This window comes from Vulpes vulpes, chromosome 12 (assembly GCF_048418805.1).
Source record: "Vulpes vulpes isolate BD-2025 chromosome 12, VulVul3, whole genome shotgun sequence".
In the NCBI taxonomy this organism is placed as follows: Eukaryota; Metazoa; Chordata; class Mammalia; order Carnivora; family Canidae; genus Vulpes; species Vulpes vulpes.
In genome coordinates this window covers 489,793-516,045 of record NC_132791.1, presented here as the reverse complement: position 1 = coordinate 516,045, position 26,253 = coordinate 489,793, and the positions used below count along the sequence as shown (strand labels likewise).

At 54.1% G+C, this 26,253-nt stretch overlaps 1 protein-coding gene across 4 annotated transcripts in view; it reads right to left on the bottom strand.

Annotated features, from left to right (window-relative positions):
- C5 (complement C5) overlaps positions 1-26,253 on the bottom strand; it is a 75,527-nt gene that overhangs the window by 11,498 nt on the left and 37,776 nt on the right. For 2 of the 4 annotated variants that reach the window (XM_026002850.2, XM_072727494.1), the window contains 14 exons: positions 25,692-25,831; positions 21,956-22,183; positions 20,489-20,549; positions 17,864-17,953; positions 16,193-16,405; positions 15,645-15,720; positions 12,876-13,035; positions 11,766-11,861; positions 10,467-10,638; positions 8,039-8,244; positions 6,223-6,375; positions 3,735-3,797; positions 2,649-2,730; positions 1,895-1,952 (listed from right to left, as the gene is read on the bottom strand). In XM_026002850.2, the coding sequence (XP_025858635.2) occupies positions 1,895-1,952; positions 2,649-2,730; positions 3,735-3,797; positions 6,223-6,375; positions 8,039-8,244; positions 10,467-10,638; positions 11,766-11,861; positions 12,876-13,035; positions 15,645-15,720; positions 16,193-16,405; positions 17,864-17,953; positions 20,489-20,549; positions 21,956-22,183; positions 25,692-25,831 (1,798 nt within the window). Of the gene's footprint in view, positions 1-1,894; positions 1,953-2,648; positions 2,731-3,734; positions 3,798-6,222; positions 6,376-8,038; positions 8,245-10,466; positions 10,639-11,765; positions 11,862-12,875; positions 13,036-15,015; positions 15,608-15,644; positions 15,721-16,192; positions 16,406-17,863; positions 17,954-20,488; positions 20,550-21,955; positions 22,184-24,021; positions 24,934-25,691; positions 25,832-26,253 lie in introns of those variants that run through there. The other 2 variants (XM_026002851.2, XM_072727495.1) reach the window with 2 other exon arrangements.

The following is a 26,253-nucleotide window of genomic DNA, read 5'->3' as shown; positions in this document are numbered from 1 at the left end:
CAAGAAATTTACGTACAGAAAAATCCAAAGCACTTCATAAAATAAGATAATGAAAAGGAAAATAAGTGGACAAGATTGTTTAAGACAAGGCCTTATTTCTTAGCAGGCTTTAATTTTTATTCGGGCCTCCACTTACCTGCTTCTCTATAACCCATGCATTGCAATCCCTACATTTTAGAGTTGCAAGAGATCTTTGGGTCATCTATTCCAACTCTTGGCTCACTTGACCAATACTTTATTTTTTTTTAAGATTTATTTTTTTATTTTTTAAAATATTTTATTTACTTATTCATGAGAGAGAGAGAGACAGAGAGAGAGAGAGAGAGAGAGAGGCAGAGACCCAGGCAGAGGGAGAAGCAGGCTCCACTCAGGGAGCCTGATGCAGGACTCAATCCCGGGACCCCAGGATCACGCTCTGAGCTGAAGGCAGACGCGCTTAACCTCTGAGCCACCCAGGCGTCCCTTAAGATTTATTTATTTGAGAGAGAGAGAGAGAGAGCATGAGTGGGGGGAGCAGAGGGAGGAGGAGAGCGAGAACCCCAAGCCGACTCCACACCGAGTACAGAGCTTGATGTGGGGCTTGATCTCATGACCCTGGGAACAGGACCTGAGCTGAAACCAAGAGTCGGATGCTTAACTGACTGAGCCACCCAGGGGCCCCCTGACTGATACTTTAAATAACGGAGCTGGAAAAGACCGTAGGAGTCATTCAGTCCTTTTAATGAACTAGTTGAGGAAACTGAGGACGATGGTTAGGTACCGGTTCAAGCTCACACCACTAGTTCACTCTCCAGAGCTGCGTAAATCTATTGATTCTCATTCCTGTTCCCTTTCTAGTGGAGCCTATTCGAAAGAGAAAATTTGTTCTATGTTGGAAAGAGACTCAATAAGCATGTTCAGGAAAAGGCTGGAAGGAAATACCCGAAAATGTTCACGGCTACTTTCTCCGGATGGCGAGAATATAAGTGACGATCTCTTTTCCTTTCCATGCTTTTCTATATTTTTCTAAGTTTGCCACAATGGATGCTTTATTTTTCAAACACTGTTTTAAGGACTATCGTCTGTCTAGGAGGGAGCTAAGGAAAAAGGCAGAGGGGGGTAAAAATGGGAGAGCTGGTGGGTTTTTGGTTTTTAATGATAACAGAAGGAAAAAGCTCCGCTTGAACTGGGGGATCAGTTATTTTCCGTCTGGAAAAGGCCAGGAAGTGGACTCTCCTCCCCTACAGCCTCTAGGAGGAATGCAGCCCATTGATTTTAGGACTTCTGGCCTCCAGAATTAGAAGAGAATAAATTTGGGTTTTTTCACCATTAAGTGTCTGGCAAATTGTTAGCTGGCAGCAAGAGGAACCTGTTAGACCAATGTAGGCGTCTGGGTTCGTCGGCAGGGGGTCAGCATCGGTGGTTCTCCCCGCTGGCTCCTGCCAGGGTAACCTCCAGGGGCGAGGCCAGAGCTCTGGATAGTTCTGAGCGCTCTCCCGCTGACCTCCACGTGCAGCCCGAGTTGGGAACCACTGGCTGATAACGGCCGGGGATTTTTCTGGTGGAGTGTGATTCTTCTAAGTAGGAGACTAGGAGCAGCTTATAAGAAAATCTTTTGCTTTTTCTTTTCCTAATACTTCTATCTCCTCTCTACCTTTCTGGGAGATAGAAAAAAATAATAATATTACAGTGTTTGAATTAGAAGAAGGCCGAAAGTGGAAGGGAAAACCATGAGCAAAAACATAGCTGTTCTGTACAGGAAGTAGCTCAGAATATCCGTTATGTCCTGCATGTTAAAAAGCGCACGATTTTGCATCTTACAGGCTTCCTAAGATTCAAAAAGATACAAAGAGAGAATACAACGGCACAAGTCAGACCTCGAAGTCCGCGCTCCCCTTGGTGGAAACAGGCTCACCTGGCACATGCTATGATGCGCCTGTAATCCGAGTCGCTGTAGCCTCGGAAGCTGGATGCTAGCACACACAAGGACAGACAAGCAAACAAAAAGGACAGTAAGCCACTCTGAGCTGTTTGGGACCTGTCGGAAGAGAGTAATTGATGAAATGGTCTCTGAACACACTTAAAAATGATCTATGATTTGGAAGTTGGCACTTCCAACTTTATTTATTTATTTATTTATTTATTTATTTATTTATTTATTTATTCCTGAGAGAGAGTGAGGCAGAGACCCAGGCAGAGGGAGAAGCAGGCTCCATGCAGGGAGCCCAATGTGGGACTCGATCCCGGGATCCCAGGATCACGCCCTGGGCCCAAGGCAGGTGCCAAACCGCTGAGCTGCCCAGGGATCCCCACGTCCAGTGATCTTAGTGGAAATTCATGGCTACGGGTGACACCAACGGTTATAACAGTTCTCTGCTCTCTAAGAACGTCTACCTGAAGGAAGAGCTACGTAAGGTCACATGTCTGGGGAAGGTCGGGGGAGAAGGAGCTGATGCCTGATTCACTGGCCTGTAGGAGTAGGTCCTCGTGCCTTCGAGCTCTTGCGGCGGGAGCGAGCACACCCCCGACCCGGGGCCACGGCTAGGGGAGGACTGCGGTGTGCAGGGGGCAGCGGGAGGGGAGAAGCCACCCACAGGAAGAGGGATGTGAGGGCCTCGGGCAGGGGGAGAACGGGGCACAAGATGACAGTGCAAACCACGCCGTTTTACCTTCTATGTCTTGGGTGTCAATTTTCAAATCAAAGCTGCAAACTTCCTCAGAGGTACTGGTTTTTTGAACCACGGTTGTCACCTACGTGGGGACGAGTGAACAAGAGCATTTTATTTAGAGTAGGACAGTGGGGTAGGCACCCTGGCAGCACTTTTGCTGCAGATGGTGTGCCTGAGGCATCGTGTCTACAATCCAGTGCAAATGGGGTGCAGTAAAGACTCATCTCACGGTAGCTGGGACTGTCAGCAGACCCCACAGTTTGTAGCAGAGCTGAGAAGCCCCAGGAGGGGAAAGAAGCAACATCTCTCCAGCCAGAATCTTCCCAAATCCCACGCAATCAAATCCGAGCACCCGACTGTTCAGGAAAGCTCCTAGGCCTCTGACCCTTGAACCCGAGCGCTCTGATTTTACGCATAATGTTACAAGGCTAGGATGTATGGTTTGCACCCGGGCCCCGCGCCACCGCGGTAAACAGCACGTCACAGGTGCGCATGGAAGGGCAAGGGTGCTGCGGGAGGGCGTGTGTCGAGAGTACCTAGAAGCGACAGAGAGGTGGACAGTCCATGTCCCCACCAACCCAACCTGCCATCTCACAGTCTTTGAAGGGATAAATGTGCTCAAGATACGAGCATCATTGGAATCATCGCTAGAATGCTAATTTATGCTCAGAATGCGGAATTTGTCTTCCTTTAGCCATTTGGCAGTCACGAGCTTTTCTAAGCTGTCTACGGACGCGCGTGCAGTGTACGGCTACAGTGAGGCAGCCTGAGCCCTTGCGTACACACGTCCATCCGCAATGATCGGGGTTAACGGGGCGCGCCTCTGTTGCCAACCACAGAAAACAGGGTACGTGTGTTGTGTGCGCACGCTCGCCCCATGCGCGCCTGCACGTCGGGAGCCAGGGGGTGGCTCTGCAAAAGGCGGTTGTGAGGACGGCTCCCGAGAGCGAAGGAGACTTAGAAGAACGAACCCTACGCTGCGAGGTCACCCAAGCCCGCTTTCCCCGACTCTGTGGCCCGGTCCCTGCCTTTCCGTCGCTGCGTGCAAGGGGCTTCCCTGAGGTCGGCTCCCTGTGAAATACTTACGTGCACCGTGGCCAGGCCGTTGCTGAACCCAGTACTGACCACGAGGTCATCATTGAGAGGCACCTGGGCAGGGGACGAGAAGTCGTGCTTTCTGGGCTTGTTCGCTGGGAAGGAGCCGGAACAACGCCAGGCCCGCTTCCTCCCTCGGATCCAACGGGTCGGGTCGGAGCAGGAAGCCTGAGCGCACAGACGCCCAAGCGCCGGGGACTCCGCCTCCCCCTCTGCACGCGAGGACGGCGTCTGGGCTCTCCCGGGAGGCCAGCAAAGCCAGCGTCTCGGGAGCTGCCTCTGGTCGCCTCCCCCGGAAGCACGGCTACGACAGAGCTGGACCTTCGTCCCCTTTTGCCAACAGAGTAGACTCCTCTCACGGCCTCTCGGTGCCGTGTCTCCTGCCCTTCGCGCTGGCCTGTTTACCAAAACCCTTGGCACCCCACCCGCACCCCACACCCCAGCACCCCACCCAGGCCTGCCGAGCCCTTGGGAGCTGATGCTCTTCTCTCATCCTCTAGGAGGGGCGCGAAGGCACAAACTCCTCTCCGGGGCGCCCCGTCGTCCGAGGGCCTCCTGGTTTGTGGACAGCAAGGGACGGACCACGGAGCAAGCGGCCCAAGGGCTGGCTCCCGGCTCTCGCCAAGTGCGCGGCCCGTCCTCCCCCGCGTAGCACACCAGCGCCGACGGGATTTATGTGCCCCACATATGGACTATGTGCCATCAGCCCTTCCTCTCAATTTTAGTGAATGTACGTAAAAAGGCCAACTTCCCTAGTGTCCCTGCTGGAGCACAGCAGCGCCCACTGCAAAGGCAGCGCACCAGGAGGCTGCTTGAGGAGTGGGTCCCGTGGACGTGGGCGGCGAGCGAGGCGGGGAAGTGCACGCGGCACCCGGCCCGGGCCGGCCCTCTGCTCTCCTCCCCAGTCCCCACGCTGGCTCACGTGCCTGTCGAGCATGGGCTGTCCCCCGCGGAACAGCTGCCTGGCCTCACGTCAGCGGCAGGTTCCCACACTTGCTTGTCCCCAAACCTTTCTTGTGTATCGTATTTTAGGACCCGCTGGCGTGGAGAATTCAGAGCCAGGTACGCGTCGCCGGGGTCTCATACACCCATGGTACCATGGGCTGAGGTTTCAATTACTTAAGCATAGCAAGGGGCGGGTAGGTGGGTGACGGCACTGGGAGGCCACACGATGAGAGGAGCACTGGGTGTTAGCTATATGGTGGCAAATTGAATTTAAATAAATAAATAAAAAAAAAAAGGTGACGATTAAAAAAAAAACGGCGAGGGCGCCCCGGCGGCATTATCCTGCAGAGAGCTGAGGCCAGTGCGCCCCAGCCGCCTGAGGCCCCGCAGGCCCCGCTCCCTCCCTCTGAACCTCCCGACAAAGGGGATGTGGTGCCAACCGGGTGCCACAAGCACGTGCACCTGCCAAGGCCCGGGTGCAAAGCACGACCAAGTGCACACACAGGCCATGTGGCCGGCAGGCCCCGGGCACACGGAAGAGGGCCCACCGCTGCCAGCACCATGTGGCCAGATCATTCGGTTTTTCAAGAGCATCTGGAAGCAGATTTTTATTTGAAGTCTCTGGATTTTTAAGTGTTGGAAGATGTCCATAGCTCCTACCCATATGTCATACCTGTCTTTTTTTTTTTCTATGAGCCAATAGGGGTTTTTTTTGCATTAAATTTTATCTCTCATGCGTATTTACTTTTCCTAAACATGGACGCGTGGAGGATATAGGCAGTTAAAAACTCTTCCAGTTATTTGTATATTTAAATATGATTTAAAAGCATCTAAAATGTGGCAGTTAGAAAAATGTATCTTAGCAACCGTTTACTGGCAGCTCCTCTTACTGATACACAAACTAGTTTTTCCAACATGTTCTTGTCTTTGGGAAATTTTGCAGGCCATCAAGGTTTTCATTTAAAAAAAAAAATCCAGGGACGCCCGGGGGGCTCAGCGGCTGAGCAGCTGCCTACGGCCCAGGGGCTGACCCCGGGTCCCGGGATCGAGTCCCGCCTCGGGCTCCCCCTGCGGGTCTCTGCCTCTCTCTGCGGCTCAGCGGTCCGGCGTCCCCCCAAGTGCGTTTTCTCTCTTCCTCTACCTCTGCCCCCTTGTGTGTACTGGTGCGTCTGGAATGTTCTTCCCTTTTCCTCACCTGCCTATGTCAGTCTGATTCCTCCCGAGTTAACTTGCACATCTGGACGTGTTGGACAGGTTCCTACCTCTCCCCTTGGGCCAGGAGGCCCTGCTCTGTCCTTCCACGTCCTTCCACATCCCTGTCAAGGCCCTCGTCTTCACTGTCTGTTAAAACAACTGCCTCCCGAGCACACAGTTTCTTCAAATACTTTGCTTTGGACCCCCCAGTGCCCAGGGTGCAGCAGGTGCGCAGTTCGCTTTTAGGTAGGAAAGTGATACATTTGTGAAATAAGAGTGGAACACATGATTTCAAAGGTCGCACCCAATTATAAAATACTGTGAAAAGCCCTTCATTTACCTCTATTGGCCTCCCCAGGAAATTCTTCTCTGTCATCTTATAATGGTAGAGGTCGCCTTTATGCTTATAAGAAATCTTGACATCCATGTTCAAGTGCAGTTGTTTAATCAGGAGTGAATATTCTGTGAGGCCCTCGATGGCATTAATTGTATCCTATCAGCAATCGGCAGGGCACAGAAACAGGTTTAGCTCATTCATGTAATCTCTAGGCACCAGTACTCTTCCTTCCGAGGGGTGGGGATGCGGGATGCGCTAACCCGTGCTGCAACTCCCGCTGCCTGAGTGACATTGGTGAAGAGCCCCCAGGTGGAGGAGGGGGAGGGGAGGAGGGGGAGAGGGGAGGTGGGGAGGGTAGGGGGAGGAGGAGAGGGAGGGGAAGACAAGGGGGAGGAGGAGAGGGAGGGGAAGGTAGAGAGGAGGGGGAGGGGGTGGGGAAGGTAGACAGGAGGGGGTGGGGGAGAGGGAGAGGGAAGAGGAGGGGAGGAGGAGGAGAAGGTGGAGAGGGAGAGGGAACCAACGGGAGGAGAAGGTAGAGGGGAGGAGGAGGAGGAGAAGGGGGGGAGGGGAAAGAGAAGGTAGAGGGGGAGGAGGAGGGGGAGGAGGAGGGGGAGGTGGAGAGGGAGGGGAGGTGGGGGAGAGGGAGGAGGAGAGGGATGGGAAGATGAGGGGGAGGGGGAGGGGGAGGAGAAGGTGGAGAGAAGGGCGAGGGGTGGGGGCTGGGGAGGAGTGGGGGGTGCAGCAGGGGTTGGAGGAGGAGGGAGGAGGAGGGAGTGGCAGGAAGCGGCCCGGGGCAGGGGCCTGGAGCACCCCGAGTGCCTGCCCCCAGATGAGTCACTGTGCACATTGCCGCCGAGTCCGTGCCCGACTGGGTCCTTTGTCTCTGCAGGTGCCCCCCGGAGGTCCTCCGCCCCCGTCCCCCCCAAAGCCATCTGTGTCCCCTCCCCGCCCAGTGTTTCCGGGCGCCCGTGGCCTGTGGCAGGTACCCACGTGCGCTGTGGGACAAGTAGTTGATGGAGGAACAGATGGATGAATGTGGTTCTTGTCGGCCTCCTTGTCCTCGTCTATGCAGCCGGGGAACATGAGCAGCTCAGGGCTGTCCCTTATGTCCCCCCGCCCCGTCACGGGCCATGGCATGCAAACCCCGGGACGGCCTTCCCTGCACGGCCCACGCCCGTCCCCAAAGTCCCCCAAACTCGAGCGGCACTGCAGTCGTTGTGCAGGACGCCCTCGCTCTCGGTTCCCTAGACACACAGACACGCCGTGTCACCCCGGACACCTGCGCAGGGACCCCGGGTGCACACCCGCCACAGCCTTCGCCGGGAGCTCCTCAGCTGTAAGAGCCCGCGTGCGTGTCACTCACTGTGGGGGGAGAGCGTGGGGCGTTGTCCACAGGGCCCTTGCAGAGGACGTGATGGACTCGTGGGCCCTCGTGGTCAGTGGGGTCAGGACGGAGGGTGCCGGGGGCTCGGGGCACAGCGTCTGCCTGCAGCCCAGGCCGTGACCCCGGGTCCCGGATCGAGTCCCGCCTCGGGGTCCCCGCGGGGAGCCTGCCTCGCCCCCGGCCCGGGTCCCTGCCTCTCTTGGGGGTCTCATGGATAAATACATAAAATCTTAAAAAAAAAAACAGGATCCCTAAGGGACGCACTAGGGTTAGAGTCCGGACACGGGAGCCCCGACGCTGGCCGTGCCACTAACCCTGTGAAGGGACCCGGGGCGTATCTGCCGTGTGTGCGCGTGCGGAGGTCGCGCCGCTGCGACAGGTGCAGTGGGGGAGACAGGACACACGCCGTCAAGACGGCAGGACGGGGCGCGTTACCTGGGTTGAGTAGAAGCCGCCTCCGTACCTCTGCTCCTCCGACAGCCACCTGACCACCGGGTTAACGTAGGCGACGTCTCTGAGGCTCAGACAGGCGAGCAAGGCGTAGGCGGTGGTTTCCACCGTGCGAGCTGTGCCCGCGGTCGCCGTGGACCTCTCTTGCTCTTGATGGTCGTCCTTCCAAAAACGGTAGACGATGGGGTCACCTGAACGTCAACAGATGCATTGATTAATGTCGAGAACGCGTGGAGGGGACGTGAGTGCAGCGGGCTTCCGGAAGTTTCTTCTGGTGGTGGCCGCTGGGGTTCTGGACGTTTCTTACTCGCTTGCGAGGAGCAGCTCGCTGAGGTGACCAGTACAGGGTGGGGCCTCAGACTGTGCTGCTTGTCTTCACTGGGCGAGGTCGTGGGGCGAAGTCCACGTGCACTCGGGAGCGGGAAGTTCTGTGAACTGGTCCCTCGAGCACCCAGAGCACCCAGCTCCACTCCCTGCTCCCCGAGGGACTGACCGCGCCCATCGGGACCCTTCCCTCAGCCCCGAGGGACTGACTTTCGGGTCCCGGGGTATGTTCCCTGGCAGCGAAACTCAGCTGAGACCCCAAATGGGACGTTTAATCCACCAGGAAGCACTGCCCGCGCAGGAAGCCTTGCTGTTACCACGGACACTGGGATGAACTGGACAAGTTTTCTCCCCGACAGAAAAAGAAAAAAAAAATCCACGTCCCGGCAATTAGGAGCTCGTGCCCGACACCTTGGTTCAGTCTCATAATCGCTTTCCAATGTGAAGAATCCCGCGCGTGCGATGCTTCCCCTAAGTCGGGGTCTAAATCACACTCGTGGCGGCTCTAGTAATTGAACTTTGTCACTCTACGTCGTTTTTCGAACAGATTATCTTAAAAAAAAAACCGGTAAGTAAGGCATATTTGGAAATCGTTTTTGAAGATTAGTCGAGGTTTTGACATAACTGTCTGCGATTCATGATTTTGTTATTTACGTGAGTTTGGGCAATGTTTCCCTCCCCTCTCAGAGACTCAGAGCAGCTGCTGTATTTAGGTTGAAAATTTGCTTTTTAAGGATACCTGCAGCTCGACGTTATTTGAATTGTTAAGATCTGTCCGTAACCGCTCTGATGTTATGATCCCTGTCTTCCAAGACCCAAGACAATTGTTTGTGTTGTTTTTAAAGTCCTATACGAGTGGTGGGAGGTATGTATTAGGATTCATTTTTATTTTTATTATTATTTTTTTAAGATTCAGTCATTTTAAAATGATGACAGAAATCAAATCTCGGGGCGGCCTGGGGGCTCAGTGGTTTAGTGCCTGCCTTCAGCCCAGGGCATGACCCCAGGGTCCTGGGATCGAGTCCCGCGTTGGGCTCCCCGCATGGAGCCTGCTTCTCCCTCTGCCTAGGTCTCTGCCTCTCTCTGTGTCTCTCACGAATAAATAAAATAAAATCTTAAAAAAAAAGAGAGATCGAACCTCGTAGATACTGGTTCACCTCACGTTGCATTTATGAAGCTGTTAGAGAACCTCAGCCAGCAGAGGGCCGGGGGTCACTGCCACCCTCTTTCTATTTCTATACTCTTGACCCAGAGGAAGTGGAATTTTTATTTTCCAGGATGAAATACGTACAGAGCGAGGCGGGTGCAGAACAAGCCAGGGTGGAGAGTGCAGGCACCTGGCGGTGGGCTCGCCTCGCCGCTGAAAACCCTCCAACGCCTTCCCTCTCTACTCAAAGTGGAAGTTGAAGGCTTGGGCTTCCCGGGGCCCCGGGCGCCGGGTGATGGGCGACGGACGCAGGCAGGCCGTGCAGGGCCCTAACCAGAGCCGCCAGGGGAGTGTGCAGGCCCGACCTCGGCCGGGTTCTCGGGCGGCTGGGAGCTGTGCACGCGCACGGGTGTGTGCAGGTGGGCGGCAGGTGTCGGGCGTGTGCACCTGCGGCTCCTCCTCCGGAACATCCTTGCCCCTGCGTCCCCAGGGCTCCTCCAGGGAGCTGTGGGTTACAGGCCGCACCCAGTCCCGGGTCCCCTCCATGCTCCCACGTCCTTCGTACCGGTTCCTGCCAACCTGTTCCCCACGCGTGTCCATCCCCGTAACGACCGTGTGTCAGAGGACCTGGCCCGTTTTCCTTCTGGTCTGTGGCCTTAAGCTCTGGAGCCCAGAGCCGGGCGTGGTGCCCAGGGTCCTGCACACTTGCCCAGGGAGCGCGTCCTGCTCGAGCCCTGACTGAGCGTGCCCCGAGTGAGCGTGCCCCGACTGAGCGTGCCCTGAGTGAGCGTGCCCCGACTGAGCGTGCCCCGACGGAGCGTGCCCCGACTGAGCGTGCCCCGACTGAGCGTGCCCCGACGGAGCGTGCCCCGACTGAGCGTGCCCCGACGGAGCGTGCCGCCGCCTGTCACTACTCGGCGCCCGGGCAGGACCGAGCCGTACCTTTAACCAAAGCTTTCCTCTTCAGCCCCGAGACGATGGAGTAGAACTGCGGGTGCGTCCTGTCCCCCAGGGAAAGCGCGTAGGCGGCGATGGCCAGCGTGAAGGTGCTGCGGGCCGAGGGCGCGCGGTCGAGCAGGAAGGCGTCCGCCCTGGTGAGGGCCTCGCTGATTTTCTGGAAGTGACAGCAGAGGACGCCTGGGCTCCGGGGCCCGCCACCCGCCCTCGAGGCGGCCCGGCCGGGAGGGCCCAGGGGGCGGAGGGGCCCGCGGGGAGGCACTGGGGGGACCCTCAGGCTCCGTCTCCTGCAGGCCCCAGGGCACAGGGGCCACAGCCTTGGGACACAGCCAACGGGGTATTTGGTTTTGCGGCCGCAGCCCCACCAACCCCCGGGTGTTTCCGCATCCACGCGGGTTCAGGGGCCGAGTCCACGTCATTGCTGATCTACAGGCAGGGGCGCGAGGCCGGGCGCTTGTCCCGTCCCGGGAGGCCCACGCCGACTCTGTCAGGCGAGCCCTCGGCGCCCGACCTCCGCGTCCAACCGGGCCCCAGGACGCCGACGAGCTGGCGCGGCTCCCGGCTAGTCCCCGCCACGAGGCGCCTCGGCTGCAGGCCAGCGCCACGCGCACCGGGTGGCCTCACGAGACACGTGGGCAGGCAGCAGGGGCACCGCGTCCTGGACCCCGGCCACAGGTGACCGGCCCCGCGCCGGCCGTGCGGCTCCGTAGCCCAGACGACGGCAGCGACCCCGCCGGTACCTCCGTGTCCTCGGCAGCCCGCAAGCAGGGGCTGGAGGGGCTGCAGCACATGCCGCCACCGTGCGGCCCCGGGGTTTCGGAGCGGAGGCCAGTGAAGGCGGCCCCCACCCAGGCCGCAGGGCACCCAGGCCACAGGCACCCAGGCCACGGGCACCCAGGCTACAGGGCACCCAGTCCACGGGCACCCAGTCCACCGGCACCCAGGCCACGGGCACCCAGGCCACAAGCACCCAGGCCACGGGCAACCAGGCCACAGGCACCCAGGCCGCGGGCACCCAGGCCGCAGGCACCCAGGCCACAGGCACCCAGGCCACAGGCACCCAGGCCACGGGCACCCAGGCCACAGGCACCCAGTCCACGGGCACCCAGGCCACAGGCACCCAGGCCACGGGCACCCAGGCAACAGGCACCCAGGCCACAGGCACCCAGGCCACGGGCACCCAGGCCACGGGCCCCCAGGGCGCGGGCACCCAGTCCACAGGCACCCAGGCCACAGGCACCCAGGCCGCGGGCACCCAGGCTGCAGGTGGAGGCCAGGCCTTACCTGCAGCGGGCACAGGTCAAAGGCCTTTCTAATTCCGATGACCGCGAAGGCCGTGAGGTACAAGGAGTGCTCGTGGGCTTCAGTAGGCAAGGTCCCCTGGAAATAAGGAATGATTCCCACGGAGGCTGAGCCGCTGTCCCGCAAGTGAGGCGACCGTCCGCCCCCGGCCTCCCCGGGCGGCCCCAGGCCTCAGCTGGACCTGGGCATCCTGGCCCCCAACCCCCACCCTGCGGTCCTGTTGGGCCCTGGTTCTGATGCCATCTCTGCACTCTGGGTCCCTGCCCTTCGCGCCACTCCCCCCTGGGTGCCCCAGTGCCCCCCTGGACACCCCAACGCCCCTTGGGCACCCCAACTCCCTCCTGGGTGCCATGACACCCCCCTGGGCACCCCGACTCCTCCCCAGGATGCCCTGATGCCCCTTGGGCACCCTGACTCCCCCCTGGGCATCCCGACACCTCCTGAGCACCCTGATTCCCCCCGGGCACCCCGACAGCCCCCTGGGCACCCTGACTCCCCTCTGGGTGTCCTAATGCCCCCCTGGCACCCCAGTGCTCCCTGGGCACCCCGACGCCCTGCCTGCAGGTCCCCACCCCCCCAGCTGTATGTCCCACGCTCACCCTCCGTGTCTCAGGAATGAATCGTAAGATCTTAGAAAAACAACCCAAAGCAAAGCACCCCGGAACACTGTTGGCTTTTGAAGGATCACGGTGGGAGGAGAGGGGGAGGGGGCACCGGAGCGGAGTCGTGGGGAGGGACCGTGGGCCTCACCGCGCACAGCACTTGGCCCCGCAGCTTGGGGCCCGACCCCGGCCTCTCCCACTAACAGGACGTGAACGGGCCCCACCTTTCAGGCTCAGGACTTGCAGTTGGGAGTCTACACCGGGGGCGCGTGGACGGAGGGGCCACGGCCCTGCTCTGGGTCCTCCAGCACCTGCCCCCACGCACCCCGGCGCGGCCACAGCCGTCCCACCTCCGCCCTGTCGAGCTGAGCGGCCCGCAGGGTGCTCCCAACAGGGGCGCGACCTTCTCTCCCCCTCAAACTGCCGGAATAGGAACGGACTCCGACTTGTCAGTAAACCTGAGGCTCAGCTGTGCGTTTGGTTTCCTTACCTGTAACTTTACTGGTTGGTACTGGGAGTTTTCTTTGAAAGATCCGTTCTCCAGTTGGCAGTTCTCCGTCAGCCACAGCAGAGTATTGCAGATTGAGTTCTGGTTCTGGCCTATGTACTTCTGCACCTGTCCGAGCACTCTCAGAGCAAACGCTGTTAACCTTTAAGGCAAAATCAAATAATTTTTAGGTGGTTGACCCCTTTGGCTTTCAATTTATGGTGTTTTTTATGTGTCTGTGTGTGTTTTAAGATTGTATTTATTTATTCATGAGACACAGAGGGCGAGGCAGGCTCCGTGCGGGCCTCGATCCCGGGACCCCGGGGGTCATGCCCTGAGCCGAAGGCAGACGCTCGACCACGGAGCCCCCGGGCGCCCCCATAGTGTGTCTTTACTTAATACAACATTTATTCTTTAAAAGAAAAATAGTATTTTAAATCAAACAATTCTAAAGTAGGTTGTAGCACTTCACAAGGAAGAGAAGGCTCTAGGAAGAGCCGCAAAAACCCTCCTTCGGCGACTGTGAACGACGCGTCCTCTGCGGCCGCGGCCCCGCCGTGACCAGCGCGCGAACCCGGTGCCTGAGGATCAAAACAAAATTACTCTGACGTCGAAGACAATAGCGGTGGGGCAGAGTCTGGAGTCGGGGCCCTGACGGACGGCACAGCCACGGGAGAGAAAAACCCGAAGCTGCCGGATGGTGCGGCGTGGACAGGCTGGGAGCCCTGAGCCTCGCCTGAGGCCTGCGAGTCCGCCCGCGCGCCCACGGGAGCGCCCAGCTCGCCCCTCGCGCCGCCACCCACCCGCCCTCGCAAGGGGCCGCCGCCGTCCCGGGCGCCGAGGTTTCTTGTTTTCGTTCTTCTGCTTTTCACAGCAATTTCGGCCTCCACGAACATCTGTCACGAGCTCCCCGAGCATCTGGCTCACGGCCCCACGACGCCCCTTCTCCTGCCGCGGCCCCGCGGCCCTTCAGCCTGAGCCGCCCACAGCCGCCTGCTCCTCGGACGCTCTGAGTCAGCCCTTGACGCTCCCTCTCGCTTAAAAATTTTCATTTTCATTTTCATTTTTCTTTCTAAAATGCATGATATTGGGGCACCCGGTGGCTCAGTGCTTGCGCGCTGCCTTTGGCCCAGGCCATGACCCTGGGGTCCCGGGATCGAGTCCCACGTCGGGTTCCCCGCAGGGAGCCTGCTTCTCCCTCTGCCTGGGTCTCGGCCCCTCTCTCTGGGCCTCTCATAAATAAATAAATAAAATCTTAAAAAAACCCAAACCATTAAAATGATTTTTTGTGCCCCCTTTTTTTTGTTGTTACCTTCCTTGTAGTTCTCAAAAAAAAAAAATACTTTGAAAGTATTCGGGTACTGGCCATTTTCCTCTGTGCAAGCTTCTCCCAGGGAACTCGGGGACTGAGTGGGACGATACCCGAATATTTCTGTGCTTCTGGCTGAACATCCGCTCAGTCTGGCCCAGAACTCCCAGAGGCCCCGGTTACTAACTGAGAAGCTATTGTGTGTCCTTGGTGCAAGGGGGCGTTTGGTCCTCGGCTGGTCCCCAAGCCCTGCCCCCCGTGTCCCGCTCCAGCCTGCACGTCTTCACGTGTGCCGCCCACACAGGGTTAGACCCGCTTTCAGGTAGAGCCCGTGGACGTGGTGACCGACCGGATGCAGAGCCACAGGCAAAGGGAAGGTCCGAATGTGTAGAGTATTTGCTGCCCACGGATCAAGGAAACCCAGACAGAAGACTGGGCTGGCACGGGTCACGGCTGAAGGGCCTTTGGCGCCCAGGTCCCTAGAAATGTGGCTCTGGAGCTTAGGAAAGAAGTTAGGCCCAGGGACATCCACAGGGAGCCAGGAATTATGGATCGGGGGCGAAGGTGGGACTGCAGGGGGAAGGCGGTCAAGGGTGGAATCCTGGGGCCTCTCACGAGTTACAGGGCTGAGCTACAGAGTCTGCAGAAGACACGCTGCCACGTGCACCCTCCCCACCTGCCGTGTGCCAGGTATGCGCCCGGCACTGGGCACATGTGCAGCCGCCCCCGGGGGGCTTACATCCTACTGAGGTAAGTAAGAATGTTAACGATCAAATTTTAAGAAGAAACGGAAAGCTGGGGAGCAGGATATGAAATGTGGGGTTGGGAATGGGATACAATTTTATTTTATTTTATTTTATTTTTATATTTTATTTTATTTATTTATTATTTTTCTTAGGGATGCAATTTTAGACAGAATGATCTGTAGAGGCCGCACTGACTTTTTGTAAAGACCCGAGGGACGAAGGGAACCAGCCCCTGATACCCGAGGAGCATTTTGGACAGAGGAACAGTCGGTGCAAAGGCCCTGAGACGGAAGCGCCGGGATGTTCAAGGAACCTGAAGGGCCAGAGAGCTTGAGGGGAATGAAAGGGAGCAGTCGGGGTGCGGCTGGGAAGTGAGAAGGAGCAGACCCCACAGGGCCTCGTGGTTCACGGCAGGGAGTTTGACTTTTACTCTGGGTAAGATGGGGAGCTCCCAGAGGGCTCTGAGCGGCGGGCCCTGACTTATGCTGTGAGCGGGGCGACGCCAGCTGCTGGGCTCAGTGTAGACGAAGGGGGGAGGGCTGAGGCTGGAAGGGCAGTGACCCAGGTAGGAAACGGGAGAGGCCTGGGCCAGGATGGTGAGCCGCGCGGGGTCAGGACTAGTCGGGCTCGGAGCGCATGCGGAGGCACAGCCTTCATCGTCCTCCGCGGCTGGTGGGCACCTGTCGGGTGAGAATGGGCGCGAAGGCCTCTGCTTACCAGGTGCTAGCGTCTCCGCCCTTCCACATGCTGTAGGAGTAGTCGGCGTTCCGGAAGGACGTGATGCTCACCATCCCTAGGAGGCACCGGAGAAAGACACGTGCTGCCCTGCCCTGCCCGCCGTCCACACGGCCAGTGCCTGACGGGCTCCCGGCAAGGGGCCTTCCCTTGGGTGCGGGCGGCGAGCGCGTGCTCTGGGGCCAACCCTCAACTTGCCCGAAGTGTGGGACTCATGAATCGCTTGAATTGGGAATTATCAAGTGGAACATTCTGAGCTCACTCAAGAGGGAAGGAAGCGCTCTGCGGAGGTTGGAATGCAGGGGTCTTGTCTCTCGTGCAGGCATTTTGGTAAGGGAGGCCAAAATGCTACAGAAAATAGTATTTATTTATATCGTTGTGTCTATCTCGTGATTTTTCTTTTTTGCAGAGAAGCTTTACAATTGCCCTTTTGTATGATTCATAAAAACTCACATATTAGTTGATTGCTCCCTTAGTTTAAAAATCACAAGATTTTTATGCACAACATGTAAAATAGAATTTTTTTTTACCTTGTTTCAGCTGATTCTTCAGGCTCTGCTTTTTCATTAATGAATTAGGAGAAAAAATATTCCAATTACTTCCTGCCTCCAGGTAGTGAAAAACGTAGAACACCGGGACAACGGTCATCAGTTCTGCTTCCGCGTTCCCCTTGGGGAGGTGGGTGAGGATGTCAATGCCTTCCTGACTCAGAACGGCAGACATGACCTCACCCATGAGCATTCCTGTAGTAAACAAACAAACAAACAAGTCAAGGTAGACGCAATCAATTTCTATCAACTCTGAGGAATGGTGTATTTTAAATAGAAGAGTAACTAACCCTCTTCTTTCTTTTCTTGAGAGAGAGAGAGCACGTGTGAGGGAGCTCGTGACGGCAAGGGGACAAGGGGTGAAGGGGCAGAGGGAGAGCAAGAGAGAGAGTCTTAAGCAGGTTCCACACCCAGTGCAGAGCCTGATGCAGGGATTGATCTCACGACCCCGAGATCACAGCCTGGGCTGAAATCAAGAGTCAGACACTTAAGTGACCGAGCGACCCAGGTGCCCCCCTTGTTCTTTCCCGTTTATCCAGGCAGTTGAATTACTCCTTAGCTGGGGAGACACAAAAAGCTCTGGTTAGGAATATGAATGTAAAAGAAACACCAAGGGGACCTGGGTGGCTCAGTCAGTGAAGCGTCTGCCTTGGGCTCAGGTCATGACCCCGGGGTCCTGGGGTTGAGTCCCACGGCGGCTCCCTGCTCACCGGGGAGCCTGCTTCCCTCCCCTCCCCCCACTCTGCCTGCTTATGCTCTCGCTCTCTCTCTGTCAAATAAATGAATAAAATCTTTAAAAATAAATGAATAAAAGAAACAGGCTTAACAATGCCACCGGTGCGGGGGGGGGGGTCGGCTTCCCCCTCTCCCTCTCCCTGTGCTCGCTCGCTCGCTCTCTCTCAAATAAATAAATCAGTGAATAAATGAATGAAAATCTTTTTGGAAATGCCACTGGAATATGCTGGCGAGAGGGCACGCTCAGCAGGCCGCGGACTGCGGAGCCCATGCGGCCAGTTCATTGCCCTTCAGCCTGCCAGCTCTGGACGCGGGAAGCCGCCTCAGTCAATTGCTCACAGCAAGCAGAGCGGACAGCCTGGCGGTGGTGCCGGGCCCGCCCCAGGATCCTGGTCACACAGATGGGATCACAGTGGCCGGGGACCCGGGGGAAGCCAGGGACGCCACCGCCCCTGCAAACCTTCCGGGTGTTGAGGGGAGCAGCTGGGGGCTGGGCGGGGGAGGGCCAGGGGGGAGGCTGGGGCAGGGGGGGAGTCTGGCATGGGGGTACCCCAGGGGGAGGCCGGGGAGGGGAGCCCAGCGTGGGGGGAGCCCCGCGGCCCGGCCGTCCAGCAGAGCGCTGCATCCCCGGGGGCGCCCAACGGTGCTCCCTGAGGTTGTGGAGACCCCGAGAGAAGCCTTGAGGGCAACGACAGCCCCCCAAGCTGGGAGAACAAAGTCCCCCTACATCAGGCCAATGGAAGAAAATAGTCAGAAAAGTGGTTGCGGGTTTGAAGGTGAGGAAGGAGCAAGGTTCCCCTAACGGTGGATGTGCATATGCGGCGGAGCAGACGAGAGGAGAAACAATAATCAGGATATTTGATTGTTGTTTTGAGGCATAAATGGAAAGGAGAAATAAAACAACACTTGTCAATTTACCTTTTACACTCACAATCCTTTTGACTTCTGTTTTGGGGACCAAGTCTAATGGTATCCTGTATGGGAACTCTTTCCGTCTACTAATGACACCTGGAATTTAAGAAAATTATTAGATTTACACAGAATTCTTTTTTAATTTGAATTCAGTTAATTACCATATCATGTATTATTAGTTTCAGAGGTGGAGGCCGTGATTCATCAGGCTTCTGAACACCCAGTGCTCGTCCCTTCAGGTGCCCTCCTCCATGCCCGTCCCCCAGTTACCCCGTCCCTCCCACCCCGTCCCCTCCAGCACCCCTCAGGCTGTTTCCTATGGTTAATAGGTTTGTCTCCCTCTCTGATTTCATCTGGTTATACTCTTCCCCCCCTTCCCCTATGATCCTCTGTTTTGTTTCTTAAATTCCACATGAGTGAGATCAAATGACAATTGTCTTTCTCAGACTGACTTATTTCACTTAGCACAATACCCTCTAGTTCCATCCCCATCGTTGTAAATGGCGAGATTTCATTTTTCTGATGGCTGAGTACCATCCCATTGGTACATAGACCACATCTTCTTCACCCATCATCTGTCCATGGACACCGAGGCTCCTCCCACGTGTGGCTCTTGGGCATGTTGCTGCTGTGAACATCAGGGTGCAGGTGCCCCTTCATTTCACTGCATCTGTATCTTTGGGGTAAACCCCCAGCAGTGCAATTGCTGGGTCCTGGGGCAGCTCTATTTTTAACTCTTTGAGGAACCTCCACACTGTTTTCCAGAGCGACTGCACCAGTTTGCGTCCCACCAACAGTGCAGGAGGGCTCCCCTTTCTCCACGTCCTCGTCAACATCTGTTATTTCCTGACTTGTTTATTTTAGCCATTCTGACCAGTATGCGGTGGTGTTTCATAGATTTACGCAGCATTTTTGAGGGAACACCAGTTGCAGGCTATTTATAATATACTAGCTTCCAAGGAATTTTTTAAAAATAAAAACCTTTTTTATAATTATAACATTAAAATTTAAAAAGGAAGTTAAAAATAATCAAGGATTTTTATCAGACCCTAAGCTTATGTAATCTCTCTCTTTTTTTTTAAAGATTTTATTTATTTAATCATGAAAGACAGAGAGAGAGAGAGATAAAGAGAGAGAGAGAGAGGCAGACACACAGGCAGAGGGAGAAGCAGGCTCCCTGCAGGGAGCCTGATGCTGGACTCGATCCCGGGACCACAGGATCAGGCCCTGGGCTGAAGGCGGCACTAAACCGCTGAGCCACCTGGGCTGCCCTGTTACTTTATTTTTTAACCAAGATTTTTGCTCAAGAGATCTATTCCCAGATAAAAGACCATTCCCATCTCGCGGGCCTGCTGTCCACAGCTGGGACTACACGACAGGGCCGTTTTGGAAAGCGGCTTGCAGGAGTATGTCAGTACGGGGGGCGTAGGGCTACACAGGAAGAGGAGCCGACTGTGGCTCGGAGGCCGGGCGTAACTGCGGGAGGCCCCAGACCTCGGTGCTTCCACTATCTCTGCCCATGGGCTGGAAGAGGGTCTGTGTGAAGATAAAATCAAAGAAAACAGCCTAAGGATGCGTGCGTCTAGGAGGGGCTTTGCCTTCTGCTGCGCATCCTTAGTCGGCTTATGAGACTCGGCTGACTGAGAGGTACAGGCCCGAAGTCTTTGCACCCCCAGAAGAAGGGCTCTCTGAGTATAATGGTCTTGATCTGTAAGTAAACTTATTTTCTTTGCTATATCACTGAAAGAAAAGACACATGAAGCAGATTTTAACCATTTAATAAGAACTATGGTGGGCTGTCTTTTTTTGTGGTTGAAAAGAATTGTTAATTGAACATATTCTAAGTTTTATAAATATATACGCATAAATGTGTGTGTGTGTGTATATATATATATATATATGGGCCTTGATTAAATGCTTGGATATTTGCAAAATTCTAACTGTGAGAAGATTCAGAATATCTTTATAGAAGGGTAAAAACAGGGAAGCAGGAACAATGGGGAATGGGTTAGTTAAGTGATTAATCAGCATTATTGTGTTTTCAAATAATGTGTGTTAAGAAAGACAGAAATGGGGGATTCCTGGGTGGCTCAGCGGTTTAGCACCTGCCTTCAGCCCAGGGCGTGATCCTGGAGTCCTGGGATCGAGTCCCGCGTCAGGCTCCCTGCATGGAGCCTGCTTCTCCCTCCTCCTGTGTCTCTGCCTCTCTCTCTCTGTCTATGTCTATCATAAATAAATAAATAAATAAATAAATAAATAAATAAATAAATAAAATTTTTTTAAAAGGACAGAAATGGGTTTTTCTTAGGTGTTCTTTGGATTGATGATTCTATAAGAAAATATTGTAAATTATTATTGTGATAAATACAAAATGACCAACAGCGAAGAGAAGTGATCCGATCATTATCATTTCAATGCTTTGCACTTTAAATTAATGGAATTCTTTTTCTTTGTTCTAAACCCATCCAGATTGGGATAGAACATATGTTATCAAGAATGTCAATGAACTAGGAAGTGGATATTTCTTATTTCAGACAAATAACATTTTGAGAAACAGCGTTTCGGGTTGGCTCTACACTTTAATTTCCGGCGCGAAAGACGATACGTAAAATACAAAATCACTTTGCCTACCGTAAATACCCCTTGGGTCCAGAGTAACACCAGCGTAACTTTCCTTTTTGATACCTTCCGGCTAAAAAGGCAGAAAACATTCAGTCAAGAATATGATTAAGTTTAATTCCCTCAGTAGAGCCTTAATTTATTCACTGGATTTTATTTTATTTATTTTTTATTTTTTGTTCACTGGATTTTAGATGCCCCCTTCAAACCATGAAAGAAAATAATTCAACTTATATGACCTGAATTCTTGGGTCAACTCGACTACTTTCCAGCTAATTCTTTTTTTTTTTTTTTAGAAGGCAACATATGTTTAAATATTTATATTGATACACGCAAGAACAAGATTTTCTGGCTATTTATAAAATAACCAGAGCAAATACTTAAATAGTATTACAGGCCAGATAACTGATCTAAATGCTTTGTACGTTTTAGCTCATTTAACCTCAAAAAGTGCTCTATGGAGGGGAAGCTATTATTACTCCCATTTGATAGAAGAGGAAAACGACCGTAGAGGGATCAGGAAGCGTACGCAGTGTCACACCCCTAGGAAGTGGTGGGGACAGGATTCGAACCCAGGCCCGCCCCAGAGTCTGCAGGGCAGCACCAGGCGAGGTGCATCAGAACACGCCTCGCGCAGCATAAGCCGGTACGTGTTTCCTGAAGTGGCTTCACGGCTGAAAACAGAAGCCGGAGCCTGAAGACGCCCGCAGGCCCGGCCCGGCCCGGCATCGCCCGGCCACGTGGGGGGTCCTGCCGAGATAACGTGAGGACACCCGACAGAGCACGTGCGTCAGTGTTACTTGGCAACGATAGTTTCTTCCCTGTTTGGCCCGTTTGCTCGTCTGCAAATGGAACATTAAGGTCTAAGCTGTGGACGCCCGGGCCGTGTCTTACTACGGTCGATCCCCAGCACCCGCCGCGCCGCCTGGCACCTTCGTTTGAGGAAACGCCTTCGGCCGCGTTGGGCGACAAACGTGGAGGCGGTTCGCCAGCTGTCGCAGCTGGGTGTCGCCGGCTGTGGGGCTGACCTGGGGTTTCCACGTTCTTCCCTGTGGTTCTCCGTTACTCCGTATGTTCCACAATAAGCAAGTTATCATTGTCTCACTTAAAATTTTAAATCATAGTGTCGGACTTCAAGAAAAGTCGCCAGGATAACAAGGTGAGACAACCCCCACCCAGTTTCCCCTAAATCTAGCATTTTGTTATATTTACTTTTTCTCTGTGTTTTCTGATCCAGTAAATGGTAAGTTGCCAACAACCTTTTTTTTCAGAATGGAAAAGTGGTGGTTTTTTTTTTGTTGTTATTGTTCTTTTTCTTTCTTTGTTCCTTAAATCTTAATTCCACTGTGATGAGCCTACGGCGCAAGTCGGTGTCGGGGCCCGCGCTCAAGCCTCCTGCTCAGTGCTCGGCAGGGGGGCTCCCAACCCCTTCACCCCGAGAGGCGTCCCTAAGAGAGCCGGGGAGAGCGTGTCTCTTACCACCACTCGTAATGTCTTGACTAAGGTTTCTCTTCCCAGTGACGTCTCCAGGGAGAAGTTGATGCCGTGGAGGCCGATTTCCAGGGGCAGCACGCTGAAGGTCACCGGGTGGCTGGAGGAGCCCTCTAGCCGCCGGGACTGGCATCTGGAGGGGTCTGGGCCCCGGCGGTCACCGGACGAGCCTCCTGACGTGCAGACTCCCTCCGCAGCTGTCATCTGCACACAGAACTGCACCAGCGACAGGGAGCAGGCTGGTCGGGGGCTGCGTGAACCAAACCCGCGCCCCAGCCCTGTTCGCGCGGGGCCAACTGTCCGGGCTGTGGCCTCGGCGCCCCGGGAGCCCTCGCCCGCCCTCACCTCCTAACACCAGACTCGGCTGCTGGGCCGCGTGCGGGCGTCGGGCAGGCCGGCCGGCTCCGAGACGTCTCGGCTTCCCTGCGTCCCGGGTGAGGCCACCAACCTTCCCGGTTCCTGACCCGAGACCGTTGGTGACACGGTCTCCTGACGCCTGTACCTCAGACAGCGGGAACCCCGGGCGCAGGCGCCTGCCCGCCCCGCCCCTCTATGGATCTTTGAGCTCAGCCTTCGGTATTCGGCAAATGATGGTTTCAGGAGACACTAAAGACACTTAAGAGTTTCCCACTTGTACCCCATTCTACAGCCACACTTCAGCTCCAGAAAGATCTAGGTTCGAATCTTGGCTCCGCCTCTCACTGGGTGACAGTAACGGGCCACAGGAGCCCTCTCGCTGCTCATTTCCTCATCTTTGTCCCGGGGGTAGTCCTAGTACCCACCGACTTCTGACCGAAATAGTGGAAATTGTTCATCTTCACCCCAAAATCTAGCAAATGGTCAGAATTAAGAACTAGATCTCAAAGACTAAAACCATAAGATGCCGAATAAATCAAGCAGGTAAACAAGAAAGAGCGCCGACCTTCAACAACAAATTTGAAGGGTTTCTCAAAAATGGAAAGTTCTGGCTCCCTCTGTGATCTTTTTAGGGAAACAGCAACCTGGGGGTGGGCGGGGGTTAGAGAAGCCCCCGGGGCGGCCCCAGGCCCTTGATTCTCTCCCGGGGTTGGATGCAGGAGGGCGAGGCCGGACAGTTTGAGAACAGTGCCTTGAAAGAGTTCCCCATGAATTCATCATAAAAGTTCTTAGCAAGCTGAGAATAGAAAGCGATGTTTAAAGCAGAATATGCTCAATTTTCAAATCTAGAAGGTCAAGAAAACCCACAGCAGCCGTTCAGCTTTCGCGGATGGCCGAGGACACACCGGGGCCCCCGAGGCCCGGCCCAGCCCTGGCTCAGCCCGGCTCAGCCCCGGCCCAGCCCCAGCCCAGCCCCGGCCCAGCCTGCGGCCCGTGGCTCCGAGGCCCGGGGAGCAGGGGGCCCAGCAGCCACCAGGCTGAGAAGTGGGGGCTCCGAGCGGCTGGCGCGGGCCCAGGGCACGAAGCCCAGCGCAAGCTCTTCAGAGCGACTCCATAGACCCCAGAGTCATGCGAACCCACCTGGTAGGGTGGTAGGTCCCAGGCCCAACCCAAAATGACTAGATAGAAAGAGGAAAATGTGACCTACACTGGAAGAAAGATAGGGACTAACCCTGAGATATCACAGATGTTCTTGTTTCCTACTTTGATAAGACGAAAACGCACTGATAATTTAAAAAGTAAATAAAATACGGCAGTACAGCGAGATGCAGGGCTCGTAGAACCCTGTCGGGCTACAGTCGTGGCACTGCAGTTGGTGGTGCTCTGAGCAGCAGCGCAGGGCGTGAGTGCGGCTTCAGGGGACCGTGTCACAGCACTCGGCTTTGCCATGGCTGAGACCTACACAGATAAGTGTGGCAGGAAACTTTATTTAGGATACTGAAATCTGGGATCCCCGGGGGCTCAGTGGTGGAGCGTCTGCCTTTGGCCCAGGTCGTGACCCCGGGGTCCTGGGATCGAGTCCCTCATCGGGTTCCCCGCAAGGAGCCTGCTTCTCCCTCTGCCTGTGTCTCTACCTCTCTCTCTGTGTCTCTCATGAAGAAATAAATAAAATATATTTTTTTAAAAAGACACTGCAATTTGAATTTCATATAATTATCATGTGCCATGAAAGTTTATTCTTTCTTTCAATCTTTAAAAAAAAATGTAAAAGCCGTTCTTAGATTATAGGTCGTAAAAGGAGAGGCAGTAGGTCAGTCTGGACCCACAGGCAATAGCTGGCCACTGATCTAATGAATAAAGCAAAAGGACAAAGAGATGCAAAAGATTCAGCATCGTAGGCAGGCCGGTTTCCCTTGCATTAATTAGGACAATATGCATCAAAATCCTTACATAATTTTAATTAAATCCACAAGCAATTACTTGACACTTAGAATCTTATAGAATTCAAAAATATTTCAGCTTTGGTATATCTACATATTTTTGTTGCCTCAAAGTATGAGGTGATCAACCGGAAACATTCAGGCGTAAAGTGTATGACATTAGGAGAGTGAAATGGGAATATGTGCTCACAGAGAAAAAGGAGCTGCTATCCAATCTGTTAATAACAGATTATTGGGGTATTTTAAAATGGAATGCTATGGTATTTAGAGTCTGCTGTATACATTTAAAGTTTGTTATAACCATTTCTTTGGAAAAAATATTAATATTTAAGTATTTCCAAAGTTATAGATTTTCAGATTTTTTGAACTCATGCTGAAAAATTTTAGGTGCTAATTAGAAATGTCATTGGGCTGCACAGTTTTCCCCTCAACATTTAGAGAGCATGTAAGCAAAAATTTTGGAAACCACAAGATATTCATTTCTAAGAGTGAAATTGGAGCTTTTTATAAAACGTAAATTTTTGGACCACACTGAGTTCCCACACAAAGGCTGGAGACTATTATTTTCAAATGAAATCAGTCACCCTATCGCATCATTCTCTTGAGCCGTGTGCCGACAAAAGGAAGGCAAACCGTCCCACCACGGGTGGAGTGTTCAGGGAGTGTACCCTGGAGTGAGAGAGAATTAAGGGAATTAGCATGATTTTAATTAGGGTGCTTATAGGGGTAGCTTATGAAGTCCTACCCGGACAGCGGAGGGCTAGTGGCCAACAGAGGGGTGAAGCCAATGGCCGGCGGGTTTCAATGATGCTGCAGGGCCTCGGCTGCGAAGTAACAGGGCCACAGGCCTGCCGGGGGGGACTGCGGAGGGGACGGAAGGTCTACAGAGTGGAGATGCGCATGAATGGCTGGACTGGAGAGGAGGAAGGGGTAGTGAGGCGCGACACCAAGAAGCTCAGAATCCAGGGCGATAGATGAAGTACCTAGGATCTCGTCCTTCTCAGAACCTCCACAGCACACCGGTTATCTTACGGACTCGTTTTCTTCTTTATTTCTATTTATTTATTTTAGAGAGGGGGGGGCGGAGAGGGAGAGAGAGAACATACAGCAGACTCCACGCTGAGCACAGAGCCCAACACGGGGCCCGATCCCACGACCCTGAGATCACGACCTGAGCCGAAACCAAGAGTCGGACGCCCAACAGACCGAGCCGCCCCTTGGATGCTTCTTGAAATTGGAGTCATAAGAACATTTGTCTTAAGTCTTCCTCCTTCTTTCATTCCTTCACTGAATGTTTGTGTTTTTTGTGTATGTGATAATTCCATGAATAGAATTCTAATAAAATCAATCTTCCTTTTCCCCATTTATTTGAATAATATTTATTATTATCTATTTCCCATAAATTTGAATGATAAGCACCTACTTACCCGTATACCAAACCTTCTATAGTTGTAAACGGTTCCTTTCAATTCGATCTGCTCCCCTCGTACAACAGAATACGGTATATTCATTTCCAGGAAGATATCTTTGAACACCTGTACCTTGAGAGTATCAGCGACGCATATGCCTTCAGTCCAAAGTGGGAGAGAAGCAGAGGCATATTAGGGAATTCTGTAAGGCCTCATTAGTACTACTGTGTCTCAGATTTGCTTTGCTTCAAGGAAGAAAAGGAATATTGTATCATGTTTTTCTCTGCACTGTCATGTCCTTGAATTTTCTACTAATTAATCTGTATTTCAATAATTATAGGTATTTATAGAAAGTTTCATTTATCTGACAAATATTTAATTCTACTAAGGCATGAGAATGCTCCTCAACTTAGGTAACAAATCTCTTTTTAGGTATTCGTCATTGACTCTCTTTACTCGATATAACATTTTGATTACGGAAACCAAGATTTTAAATAAGAAATAGCCGACAATTAAACAAAACCAACCCTGAAGTTATTAATAAAGTATCTGTACTAAATTGCCACAAAAGGGCATTAGC